This window comes from Pteronotus mesoamericanus, unplaced genomic scaffold (genome assembly GCF_021234165.1).
Source record: "Pteronotus mesoamericanus isolate MK-2021 breed Mesoamerican mustached bat unplaced genomic scaffold, CSHL_Meso_final contig_82, whole genome shotgun sequence".
Lineage (NCBI taxonomy): Eukaryota > Metazoa > Chordata > Mammalia > Chiroptera > Mormoopidae > Pteronotus > Pteronotus mesoamericanus.
The window spans coordinates 12168792-12183087 of NW_026555265.1; the positions used below are offsets into that span (position 1 = coordinate 12168792).

A 14296-nucleotide genomic window follows, 5' to 3' on the forward strand; every position below is an offset into this window, starting at 1 on the left:
AAGACAATTTTTGTTAGGTTTACAACGAAATTGAGAGGGAAGTACAGAGCTTTCCCATACACCCCATTTCGCATATGCATAGCATCCCCTATTGCCAACATCACTCAACAGAGTGGCTCTTCGTCCCCAAGGATGCACCTACATTGCTACAACATTATAATCAACCAAAGTCCCTTGTTTACCTTATGAATTACTCTTGATGTTGAATAATTTATGGGTATGGACAAATGTATAATGATGTACTGCAATCATTGCAACATCATAAAGAGTATTTTAACTGCCCTAAATATCTTATGCCCAATTATCCTTCCTGTAATACCCACCCCGGTAAACACTGATCTTTTTAACTGTCTCTATAGTTTTGCCTTTCCCCAGAATGGCATGAGTAGGAATTGTATAGTAAATAACCTTTTCAGATTTGTTTCTTTAACTTGTTAGTATGCATTTAGAATTTCTCCATGGAATTTCATGAAAGAATTCCCATGGCTTAATAGTTCATTTCTTTTTTAACACTGAATAATATTCCACTGCTTGGATGTACCACAGTGTATTTATCCATCCACTTCCCAAAGAATATCTTGTTTGCTTCTAAGTTTGGATAATTATGAATGAAGCAACTATAAACATCAAGGAGGTTTTTGTGTGGATTTATTTTCACCTTCTTTAGGTAAATATCAAGGAGTGTGATATTTTATGGTAAGAATGTGTTTAATTTTATAAAAAACTGACAAACTGTTTTCCAAAGTGGCTGTGCCATTTTGCATTAACTGCAGCAGTGTATGAGAGTTCTTTTGCTCCTCATGCTCACCAGCGTTTGGTGTTGTCAATGGTTTTTTTGGATTTTGGCCATTCTAATAAGTACACAATGGTATCTTGTTTTTATTTGTATTTTCCTGATGACATGGAATGTGGAGCATCCTTTCATATTTATTTTCCATCTGTGTATCTTCTTTGGTGAGGTGTCCTTTAAGTTATTTGGACCATTTTTAATAGGCTTTTTGTTTTCTCATTGTTGAGTTTAAGACTTCTTTGTGTATTTTGGGCAATATTCCTTTATCAGATGTGTCTTTTGCGAGTATTTCCTCCGATCTGCAGCTTGTCTTCTAATTCTCTCCAGAGAAGTTTTTAATTTTAATGAAGTCCATCTTATCAATTGTTTCTTTTGTGGGATGTGTTTTTCATGTTCTATCTAAAAAGGCTTCACCATACCTAAAATCATCGAGACCAGCAATTTTCAACTGGTGTGCTGTAGCATACTGGTGTGCTGCAAGAAGTTATAAAACATGTAGTACCTGACTATCTAGTCAGGGGTACTGACTTTTTTTCCCTTACATTGTCAAATAAAAAAATGACAACAGCCAACACAACAACAGTTGTCTGATGTGAAGGAATCAAAATTATTTTTTTCTTTTTTTCTTTTTTTTTTTTGTCAGATGGGTAAAAAAATATAGTTTTGCAGCATTTTAGTGATTAGTTTATTATGTTCCATGAGATGAAAAGGTTGAAATTTGCTATTCTAGATTTTCCTTTATGTCATCTCTACTAGTGTGTCACGTTTTACATTTCGTTCTATAATACATTTTGAGTAAATTATTGTGAAGCTGTAAAGTCTGTGTCTTCATTTTTTTTTTGGCATGTGGATGTCTAGTTGTTCCAGCAGCATTTGTTAAAAAGACTGTCTTTTCTTCATTATATTGCTTTTGTTCCTTTGTCAAAGAACAGTTGACAATATTTATGGTGTCTAATTATGAGCTCTCTGTTTGTTCCATTGATCTATTTGTTCTTTTAACAACACCACACTGTCATGATTGTTGTAGCTATATAAGTACATCCTGTTGTTGGGTTAGCATCAGTTCTTTAACATTGTTCTTCTCAGGATTTTGTTCTTGATATTTTCCCCTAACATGTATTTTTTGTCTTTAGAACATTAACTTTGTAAAATATGTATTTTATTACATGCTTGACTAATATCCATCTTATTTAGAATATTCTTTATAGAAAAAAAACCTAGAGCATAATGATTGCTCTTTATTTAAAACTATATACTTATATATGTTATGAAAGATACATTAGGAGATCTAGCTGAGAATTGTATTACAATGAACTGACACATTAAAGTTATTATCTGTTAATTAGTATGATTTGAATAATCTTTATGTATATAAAGTGCACTAGAAAAGTGAAAACTGATCTGGATGAAATATAGTATAAGTTCAATTATTTCCCAATAAACTTGGTGTATCTTAGTTTTCTCTAAGATTTTTATTTTTTATTTTTTAAAGGGAAAAGTAGCTGTAGTGGATATTTGTGTATAGTTTCTCAAATACTGAACTAGGCATTGGATTCTGAGATCAGATCCTTTCAGAAACTAAATAAAATATTATTATTAACTTGTTAATAACAGAATTAACAATTAGGAAGGAAAGTACACAAAGCAAGTTACTCACTCAGATTATCCATGATTTAGATTTCTGAAAAAGAAAATCTGCTATTAATACATTATCTACACATTTATAGGTCAAATATCACTCTTGAAACAAGATACTCTGTAACTATGAAGTCACACATGTGGTATATTTCTTTTTATTCATCTTATCTATTCATATATTGCCATTTAAATTCTTTTAGCTTGACCCTTCTCTTTGCTGTTTCTGAGTAGGACTTTAGAAGTTGTTGTTCAGCACTTAATGGTGGACAATTTCTAAAACCTGTGAGGAGAGGGCCCAATGAAGCAAAAAGTCATGAAGAAACACTGTGGGCGTAACACCCCACACAGTAACCAAGTTGAGCTTTCATATATTGTACAACCTAAGGAGAGCATGTGATCTAGCACCTAGCCTTAAGGCTGGACTCCAGGCATGGTCTGGCATGAGGAGAAAGATTAGCTATGAGGTCATACTACTACAAAAATCTCTAGAAATCCCATGTCTTGTGGATATGTTCTTCCCAGCATAAACAAAATCTGTGTAGGCCTGACCCTTACTCTGTGAATCAATACATGCTTTTGAATGTATTGAGAAGCTAGCAATCTTCCTCCCAGGCATTGTAGGTGCTGTAACACCATGACAAGCCAAAGGAAATTTTGTGTTGCTTATTTATATAGAAAAGAGACAAATAACTAAACAAAACATTGTGCTCAGCACTCCTGCCATGCAGTGCCTTGATCCCATCCTAGTCCTTCCCACTGCTATCCAGTCATTATTTTTCCTATCTCTCCACTTTAAAACCAACCCCTATATGCCTACTAATTAAAATTAACAAAAAAGACAAAAACTCTGTTACCTGTGTGATTTATCTTGGACATACACAGTAATATTAATCATTCCTAACCCTTTTCAGGCCCTATCCTGCCTTGATTGCCCTCTTCCTACTGTGTCATCATAAGAGGTAAAAAAATGTCAACTAACCTCTCCATATCCTTAACTAAATTCTGCTGTTTTCGAAAAGCATTCACTTTTCTCCTTTCCATTTCAAAGTTATTAGCCCGCAAGTCCCTATACTGAGTACTAGAACAAAATGGGGGAGGGGGAGGATAAATAAAAATTAAATATCATATTACAAGCACTCAAAGTGCAATAAATAAATCTAATGAGGCTATAATAAAGAGTAATAAAGACACCAGGTTAGGTGGAGGGGTGTCAAGGAAGACAGATCCCAGCGCTGAAAGAAGCATGTTTGAAGAGTGGGTGGGGTTATAGACAGAGGTAACTACATGGGTAGAAGTCGTGAGGCTGAGGGAGCCCTTCTCATTCAAGGAAAGGAAAGGCAAGGCCTGCGGGTTACAGGCCCAAGAGGCAGAGATCATTAGACATGAGGATGGAGAGGTGCCCAGGAGACCATCCTTACACGTTCATTCCTTCTCCGGCTGCACTACAAACTCTCAAAAGCCAGAGCATGGCTGGGCCCAGACAAGGCACTTAATTGGTGCTTGTTAATTCAACAATGTGTGTACCGTATTATTTCATTCTTTTCAGTCAGAAAGAATGGATTCCTTACAGATTTGAAGGCTGCTTAATTTAAAACCTGGCTATTTCAAATGCTACTGTCTGCTCAAGTGAAGAAGTCCACTCATTTCACAACCTTTGTGTTAGTTCAGCCTTCTAGGTCCTCCAGTTGTCATGCTCACCAGGGTGGTATTAAGAGGAACTTTGGCTGTTACAAAAGTCCAAGAGAGAAAAAGGGGATCCCAAATCACCTGACAGGTGACACTGAGCAAGTGACACTTGTACAGTACTAACCATATCCCTTATTTTGCTAAACTAGGAGAAACAACTGTCCCCTGCCTATCCCCTGGAACTAGGAAGTGGCCATGCCAGACTTCCAAGACTAAATGGATAAATAAGACAGAAACAAGTCAGTAAATTTGGAGAAGCAAAGATTTTGTCAAACATTAAAAACAATAAAATCTTCCCTGGCTGGTGTGGCTCAGTGGATTGAATGCCGGCCTGTGAAACAAAGGTCAGCAGTTGGAGCACATATCTGGGTTGTGGGCCAGGCCAGCAGGGGGCACTTGAGAGGCAACCACACATTGATATTTCTCTCCCTCTCTTTCTCCCTCCTTTCCCCTCTCTATAAAAAAATGTTTCTAAAGAAACAATAAAAGCTGTCACTAAGTACTTGTGCAGTGCCAGACCCTTCCCTAACAGAGTTACACTAGTACATGTCCTACTCTAACCCTTGTAACTCTGAATAGTCACACCATTTCAGAATTGAGGTAAGGAAGGAAGGTCTACGAAGAAACTGCCTAGAATTCAGAGTCCCCAGATATGAAGTAGTAGAGGCAGGAGGCAGGAGGGCCCTTGAGATAACGGCTTGGCCTCTAATCTACAAACTGCCTCTATGTTTCCAATTCTGGCGTCCCAGGGTGCCTAGGGTAGTTCCAGTCATACTCCTAATAAGTATTTACTGGTAAATGACAGCTAGCAGGCTCTATTAATAGCCGCCTCTAACTTCCCCAATAGACTGGCAGATGCCCCTGGCGCACTGTGTACAGATGCATTAGGGGAGCCCAGCCGGTGGGTGGTTTCAGGCAGGGATCTCCTCGCCATGGACACTTTCGGCGCCTGCGGTACCACCTGGGCAGCTGGGGCGCCTGTTGAGCCCTGGCTCCACTTCTGGGTGGCTTCCCGAAGCCGTTGGAACCCCGCCCCCTACCCTGGGACGCAAACACAATGCTAGTCCTCCCCCGCCCTCAGTAGCCTCCCCACCCCTCCGACTGCCCCCAGGCCTCCATCTGCAGGTGCCACGTCCAGGACGCGGGAAAGACGTCCGGCCTCAGGGCAGCCGTGGTCCTGCCTTGCGCCCTGCCTGACTGCCTGTGGGTGGGAGAGCTGCCGCGAAACCACCGCCCTCCTTCTTGCTCTCTGGAATGGCTACCAAAGACGCTGGCTCTGTGGCAAAGGGCAGCCAGGAGCTGGGAGGTCCACACCAGCTGGAACTCGGGAAAGTCACTAACCTGGAGGTGGCTGCCTGCGGCTCGGTACCTGGCCTGCGGAACTTGCTTTACTCTGGCTTGACCTCCAACCCTTGGACCTTCCAAAGCCCGGAAGCTGGCCGCGTGCTGAGTACCTGTGAGCATGGACCAGCCCTTGTGGGATGGGTTGCCTCTCCCACGCACCTTTTCTCCCCAGCTCATGGTCTCTTTCTTTTTGTCAAATGATGTTTTTTAGTGTGTTTTGGAGACAAAGCAACCAGGTGAGTACTGACCGTTCTATACATATTTGTTGAATTGAACTGTTTTTCATTTTTTTCTTTAATTTTCTTTATTTACAAAAAAGCACAGAATCTTTCAAATAAAAAAGACTAATTATAGAGGAAAAGAGTAAATTATATCATCTTCCTTCTCATTATTCTCTCCATTACACTGTTAACCATGGTTAGCAATTTGAATTAACTGAGAGGTAAGTGGGAGGATAGTAAAAGAAAGTAGGAAAGGAGAGGAATAGAGAGAGAATCACAAAATCAGTTGGAAAAAAGAGGGAAGAAAACCAAGCCACTTGGGTTCAAATCCTGTTATGCATTTTCATCCTTCTCATCCCTCTGATCATCTCTGTGACCTTGTGAGAGTTACCTGACAGTCTCTGTGTGGGTAAAATGGGGGTAGTCACAGAATCTACAGCATACGATTTTTATGAAGATTAAGGAGGATCAAATATGTAAAGGTGCCTGCCACAGATAAGCACTCAGTAAATGTTATTATACTGTCAAAAGTTTAGAAGCATAAAACCAATGATTCACTGAAGTAGTAATTAGTAAAAGTTTATTGTGCAGTCACCAAAAAGACAGTTTGCAAACTGGGCATGCTAAAACCAAAATATGGAATGAGGTGCAGAGGTATATTAACAAGCAGCTTATATAGTGAGAAAGCAGTGACTGTTTATTCTGTACAGTGATTAGTTATATTAGAATTTTCCATGGTTATCTCATATCAACCTTGGGAAACAGTTCACTGTTTGCTTATGATTTCCAGAGGTTAAGCAAGCAATGACTCAGGTCAAGTTAGTCTTGCAAAATTAATTAAGCTTTATTTATATGACTACACTGGTTTTCTCTGCTAAGGGAATTTACAAGGCTGAACTCCGTTTGATTTTAATTTTAACAATACAAATATGTATACACACATTTATATAGTATCTTTTTTTTACATAAATAGGATTATTTTTTACAAACTATTTCTGATGACGAATCTTGGAATTCTCCAGGCCTTTAATACAAAACTGTATCATTGATCTAATAATCTGGGTGTACTTTATTTTTAGTTTTTTGCTATTATAAATTATGCTGTAGTCATCATCCTTGCACATATCTTTTTGTACTGACTACAGAAAGCATTCTATTCTTCTGCCAATAAAGTATGAGAATGCTGTTTTCAAATCCCTCCAATTCCATATTATCCGTTCTAAATACTTACTACTATGATTGGCAAGGATTATCTTATTCTTATTTTTGTTTGTAATTACTAATTATTAATAAGGTTGAGTATTTTTTTTTCTATCCTCACAAGAGGACATGCTTATTGCTTTTAGAGAGAGGGGAAGGAAAGGAGTGTGGGAGGGAAACATTGATGTGAGAGAGAAACATCAATGGGTTGCCTCTCCCCTGCACCCTAACTAGGCACCAGATCTGAAACCCATGCATGTGCACTGACTCGAAATCAAACCTGCAACCTTTCCCCTTATAGGACTACGCTCCAACCAACTGAGCCATGCCAACCAGGGTGGGTTGAGTACTTTTTAATATGACTATGGTCATTTACCATTTTATTCTGTGATTTGTCTGGTATTTCATACTCATTTTTCTGTGGTTCATTTCCTTCCTTGTTCTGATTTGTTGGTGTGCTTTATCATGGTGTGGAATTGCATTCCTCTTCTATTAAATAAAATGTAATTCTTTTGCCCCCTGGGTCTCTGGATTGTAACTTATTTAAAGTTGCCTTCAGCTGTACATACATTTTCATTGTTAATTACCTTTTACTGTGTTTTCGACTTTTGGGCTTTCCTCCTTATTTTAAAAAACCTACTGTACCTCAAGAAATTCATTATGATTTATTTCTTGACATCTGTTTATTTCCTAATTGTCAAGGGGATGAAAATTTCTAGTTACATTTTTATTATTTGTAATTGTATTATGGTCCAAGAACATGCTGTGAATGGTTTCAATAATTTGAAATACTTTGAGACTTGCATTATGGACGTTTGGTAAAAGCCAGTTTTTGTACACATTGTATAAATACTTGAAAAATAAGTATAGTTTTTAATTGTGGGTACAGCATTTTTTTTATTAGCTAAGTATGTTAATTTTAGTTATTTTATTTTGTTTGCTGTTCTGTCATTTAGGCAGAAGAATATTAAAACTTCAACTGTAATTATGGATTTATTTATTTCTTTTTGCTTCAATTTTTTCCCCATGTATTTTGAGTTATATGATTAGGCAAAACTTAAAAGCTGTATCTTTCCAGTGAATTGAACTTTTATTATTATGAAGTGTTTCTCTTTCCTTATAGTAATGTTTTTCCTACAGTGTCTGTTTTATCTAACATTAATGCTTAGTTAATTTATATGTATTCATATATGCCATATAGACATATGTATATACAGATATTCCCCATGTTTTGAAAGTTTTTATCACCACTTCATTTTCATGAAAGACTTATATTTGTAGCTGTTTTCACTAAATAAAAGAAATCCAAAGATGATCTTTGCCTATACAAAAAAAGGTAAAAAGTGAAAATAGTATTTAGTGTTTGTTTTTTGCAGCAACTGTTACAGAGGCAGCACATACCTGGAGCGGCAAGAGTGATATCACGTTCCTTCCCTAGAAACAACACTCAGCCTCTCAGCGTCAAGCTGCCGTTGCTTTGAATTGTGTCTGTGAGCCTCTGTGTTTTAGCTCCATTTATTTTGTACATTTCTTACCAAATTGCATCCTTAGGTAATCATTTGTTTGCTTTATGCCATTCGACTTATGATAGGTTTCATGGGAACACTCCACTTTTGAATAGCAAGGGAAACTTGTATATACAAACACATATAGATAGACATAGATAGGCTCTCTCATCCAGCAACACATCAAAAAGAGCAAGTTTTTTGGTGCTCTTCTCTTCTGAATGGTGGAGTTCACTTTTTTTTTAATTTTACAAGGTGATAAACTTTGTAAAATAACTTTTTATTAGCCTAGATTTTAGTGAAGATGTTCTACTAGCTTTTACTTCTTGATGGACCTTGAAATTTATTTTTGGTCTTAATGTCCATTTTCTTCATCTTGTGCTGCTATAACAAAATTCACAGACTGGGTGGATTAAACAACAGATTTTTTTTCCTACTGCTCTAGACACTCAGAAGTTCAGGATTAAGGTGTAAATTCATTTGGCTCCTGGGAAAGGACCCTGTGTCAGGCCTGCAGACAGCAGCCTTCTCACAGATCCTCGCTTGGCAGAGAGCTAGCTCTGATCTCCCACTTCTTAGAGGGATTGTAAACTCATCATACTGCCCACCCTCATGACTTCATCTAAATCAAAATACCTCCCAAAGGCTCCAGCTCCAAATATCATCACATTAGGGCTTAAGGCTTTAACATGTAAAATCTGGGGAACAAAACATTCAGTTCACAACATTCTTATACTGTAGTCAAAGCCGATACCCAAGGTTTTTGCTGCTTGCAGAAGCTACTGAATCCAAGGGGTTTTGCTTCCTGACTGCTGATCTTCTGCTGCATAAGGGTAGGAAGCAGTACCGATCCAGTAGCTTCCATTTTAAAAAAATTAACAACCCCTATTCTCGTAATAGATACTGTGCTTTTAAATTCCAAGGCTTTTTTGTTGTTTTACAACAGAAAATATCTTTCATGCCTTGCTTAGTGTACACAGTATTGCCACATTTTCTCCATGGGGTAGAGAATGGAGATAGGAATGGAGATGGAGAATGGATGGGCAGAGAGATTTCTGAATATGGACCTTAATGCATTTTTTTATTTCTAATTTTCTTTTTTAATATTTAATTTAATTTTATGCTTTGTATTTTTTTCCATTGTGATGTAGTATCCTTATACCTCCCTTTCCCCAGCAATCACCACACTGTTGTTCATGTCCATGAGTCCTTTTCCCTTTTTGCTCTATCCCTTCACTCCCTAACCCCAACTCTCCCTCTTACCTACCATCTTGCTCACTACCTATGAGTACACCTCTGTCTTCCTTGTTGGTTCAGTTTGTTCATTAAATTCCACATATAAGTGAAATCAGATGGTATTTGTCTTTCTCTGACTGACTTATTTCACTTAGCATAATATTCTCCAGGTCCATCCATACTGTCACAAAGAGTTAATTTTTCTTTTTTACAGCTGAGTAACATTCCATTGTGTAAATGTCCCATAGTTGTTTTATCCTCTCATCTGCTGATGGACACTTGGGCTGCTTCCGTATCTTGATGATTATAAATAAGGCTGCAATGAACGTAGGGGTGCTTATGTTCTTTTGAACTAGTGTTTTCAGTTCCTTTGGATATATTCCCAGAAGTGGGATTGCTGAATCAAAATGCAGATACAGTTTTCATTATTTTAGGTATCTCCGTACAGCTTTCCAGAGTGGCTGAACCAATCTCCATTGCCACCAACAGTGCAAAGGGGTTCCTCTTTCTTCACATCCTCACCAGCATTTGTTGCTTATTGATATATTGATGATAGTCATTCTGACAGGTGTGAGATGGTATTTCATTGTGGTTTTAATCTGCACTTCTCTGATGATTACTGAGGTTGAGCATCTTTTCACCTGTCTATTGGTGATCTGTATGTCCTCTTTGGAAACGTGTCTATTCAGGTCCTTTAGACATTTTTTAATTGGGTGGTGTGTTTTTTTGGTGTTGAGTTTTGTAAGTACTTTATAAATTTTGGATATTACCCCCTTATAAGATGTATCAGTGATATGTTCTCCCATTCTGTGGGTTGTCCTTTTATTTTTTGATGTTTTCCTTTGCTGTGCTAAAACTGTTTAATTTGATGCAGTTCCATTATTTATTTTTCTGTTATTTCCCTAACCTGGGGAGACATATCCAATAAAATATTGCTACGATCAATGTCCGAGATTTTGCTGCCTATGTTTTCTTCTAGGATTTTTATGGTTTTGGGTCTAACATTTAAGTCTTTGATCCATTTTGAATTTTTCCTTGTGTGTGGTATAAGAAGATGGTCCAGTTTCATTTTTCTACATGTATTTGTCTAATTTTTCCAACACCACTTATTTAATAAACTATCTTTAGCCCATTGTATGTGCTTGCTTCCTCTGTCAAATATTAATTGGTTATAAAGTTTTGGATTTATTTCTAAACTCTCTATTCTGTTCTAGTGATCTATCTGTTCTGATCCAGTGGTCTGTTTTTGTGCCAGTTCCAGGCTGTTTTGATTACTATGGCCTTATAGTATAGTTTGGTATTAGGTAGAGTGTTTCCTCCAACTTTGTTCTTCTTTCTCAGGATTGCTATTGCTATGCAAGGCCATATACATTTTTGAAGTATTTGTTCTAGTTCTGTGAAATACATCATTGGAATCTATAGATTGCTTTGGGCAGTATGGACAATTTAATGATGTTAATTCTTCCTATCCATGAACATGGTATGTGCTTCCACTTATTTGTATCTTCTTCTGTTTCTTTCTTCAGTGTCTTATAATTTTCTGAGTACAGATCTTTTGCATCTTTGATTAGGTTTATTCTTAGGTATTTTATTCTTTTTGAAGCAATTGTGAATGGGATTGTTTTCTTGATTTTCCTTTCTGTTCATTATTGGCATCTAAAAACACAACTGATTTCTGAATATTAATTTTATATCCTGTGACTTTGTTAAATTCATTTATCAGTCCTAGTAGTTTCTTGGTGGAATGTTTGGGGTTCTTTATGTACATTATCATGTCATCTGCAAATAAAGACAATTTTACTTCTTTATTTCCAATTTGGATGTGTTTCATTTCCTCTTCTTATCTGATTGCTGTGGCTAGGACTCCCAGAACTATGTTGAAAAAGAGAAGTGAAAGCGGACATACCTTTCTTGTTCCCAGTCTTAAGGGGAACACTTGTAGTTTTGCCATTGAGGATGATGCTGGCACTCTTCTCTTTCCGGTATTCCCATGATGCAGATATTGTTACACTTCATGTTGTACAAAATGTTTCTTAAGCTTTCCTCTTTTTTTAAATTCTTTTTTTTTCTTCTTCTGCCCTGCTTGGGTGTTTTTTTCTACCTTGTCTTCCAAATCACTGATGCAATCCTCTGCCACATCTAACCTACTCTTATTCCTTCCCATGTATTATTTATTTTAAATATAGCATTCTTTGTTTCTTTTTTAAAACAGTAAATTCTTTTATTTTTTAAAAAATATTTTATTGATTATGCTACTACAGTTCTCCCATTTTTTCTCACCTTTCTCACCTTCTGCCTTTCTTCCCCTCTCACTAGCATTCCCCCTCCCCCATTGTAGTTCATGTCCATAGATTGTACATATAAGTTCCTTGGATTCTCCATTTCCTGTAGTATTCTTAACATCCCCCTGTCTATTTTGTACCTACCAATTATGCTTCTTATTCTATATACTGTCTCCCTCATTGTCCCCACTCCCCTTCCCCTCTGATAACCCTCTATGTGATCTCCATTTCTGTGATTCTGTTCCTGTTCTAGTTGTTTGCTTAGTTTGTTTTTGTTCTTTCAGGTTCACTTGTTGATAATTGTGAGTGTTGTCATTTTTACTGTTCATAGTTTTGATCTTTTTCTTAGATAAGTCCCTTTAACATTTCATATAATAAGGGCTTGGTGATGATGAATTCCTTTGATCTTATCTGGGAAGTACTTTATCTGCCCTTCCATTCTAAACGATAGCTTTGCTGGATAGAGTCATCTTGGATGTAGGTCTTTCCATGACTTTGAATGCTTCTTTCCAGCCCCTTCTTGCCTGCACGGTTTCTTTTGAGAAGTCAGCTGATAGTCTTATGGGAACTCCTTTGTAGGGAACTGTCTCCTTTTCTCTTGCAGCTTTTAAGATTCTCTCCTTATCTTTCATTTGGGGTAATATAATTATGATGTGCCTTGGTGTGTGCTTCCTTGGGTCCAACTTCTTTGGGACTCTTTGAGCTTCCTGGACTTCCTGGAAGTCTATTTCCTTTGCCAGATTGGGGAAGTTCTCCTTCATTGTATTTTCAAATGAGTTTTTGATTTCTTGCTCTTCCTCCTCTCCTTCTGGCATCCTTATGACTTGGATGTTGGAACATTTAAAGTTGTCCCAGGGGTTCCTAAGCCTCTCCTTATTTTTTTTGAATTCTTTTTTCTTCATTCTGTTCTTATTGAATGTTTATTTTTTTCCTTCTGTTTCAATCCTTGATTAGTTCCCTTCCCTTCACTGTTGGTTCTTTGTATATTTCCTGAATTTCACTTTGCATAGCCTTCACTTCTTCATCTACTTTGCATCCATACTCAATCACTTCTGTGAGAATCCTGATTACCAGTGTTTTGAACTCTGCATCTGATAGGTTGGCGATCTCCTCCTTAGTTCTTTTTCTGGAGTTTTGTTCTGTTCTTTCATTTGGGCCTTATTTCTTTGTCTTGGTGCACTTGTTACATTGTAAGGGACAGAGCTGTACGTATTCACCAGGGCCGGGCAACCCACATCTCTGCATTGTGGTGCTGTATGTGTGGGAGAGGTCAGAGAGGGAACAATGCCACTTGCGTGGCTCTCACCCAACTTTCAGGCACTTCCTGCACTACCACATGCAAATTAGGCCTTTCTGGTGCTGATTCCCAGGTGGGTAGGTTGGTGTATATTCCAGGACCTGTAGGTTTCTCCTACAAACACTCCTGTGAGACTGGCAGTGTCTCCCACCACAGGTTTTTACAGCCAGAGGTTCTGAGGCTTTATTTTGCCTGTGCTGGACCCTGGAGCACACAGCCTGTCTTGCTCCCCAGTTGTTCCTCCTGGTTTATCCACACGCGAATGTGGGACTGCTCAGTCTGCTGCCTTGCCGCATGTCCTCTCTGCCTGGGCTGCTTGTTTCCATCCCTCCTATCAGTCTGGATGATTGTATCTTCTTTAACTCCTTGATTGTTGGACATCGATACAGTTCAATTTTCTGGCAATTATGGTCGTTTGTTTTTAAATTTGTTTTTGTCCTTCTTTTGGTTGTGCAAGGAAGCAAAGTGTATGTATCTACATCTCCACCTCCATCTTGGCTGGAAGAGTATTCTTTATTTCTGGCTGATTTTTTTTTTTTTTATGGTTTTTACGTCTTTTTTCATGCTGCTGGGTATCCTTGTAATCATTTCTCTAAACTCTCCATTTAATCTAGCTCTTCTGGACATTTCTCTTGTTCTTTCATTTGGGATTTGTTTCTTTGTCTTCCCTTTTTTGTCTGCTTTTCTGTATTTGGTGCTGTGTATTAGGTAGATCTGCAAAGACTCTAGTGAACACCTTTGTCAGATGCTGCTTGTGAGTGGCCCTGGTCAATCTATTTGGAGCTATCAGTGATCCACAACTTGTGGCTGCCTCTTCTGTGCTTGTGTTCCTGCATAAAGAGCCAGGCTGCACATCAAGGTTGGCTTTAACTAGCCCTAGGCCCTTAGGAAGATTAGCTGAGGTCTCAGAGCTCCCTGAGATCTCTCTTATTTGTTAACTAATTAGTGACATAGCTTCAACCTATACTCAGCAGTCCAGGTTAAGCTTCACAGAGTGGGTCAGCATATTTCCTGTGGGTGGGGCCATTGCTTCCTCTCAAACTGATGCCACTTGGAGGGGGGTGCTCTGAGAAAATGGCTTCTGTAGTATGGGAAAT

General features: G+C 38.0%; 1 protein-coding gene across 1 annotated transcript in view; it reads right to left on the minus strand.

The window, feature by feature from the left end:
* LOC129079806 (phospholipid scramblase 2-like) overlaps positions 1 to 5048 on the minus strand; it is a gene marked incomplete at its 3' end in the record, with an annotated part of 61211 nt that extends 56163 nt beyond the window's left edge. Inside the window, exon 1 of the mRNA XM_054585054.1 lies at positions 4992 to 5048. Coding sequence (XP_054441029.1) covers positions 4992 to 5048 — 57 coding nt within the window. The remainder of the gene's footprint in view (positions 1 to 4991) is intronic.
* Between the last annotated feature and the right edge of the window lie 9248 nt (positions 5049 to 14296).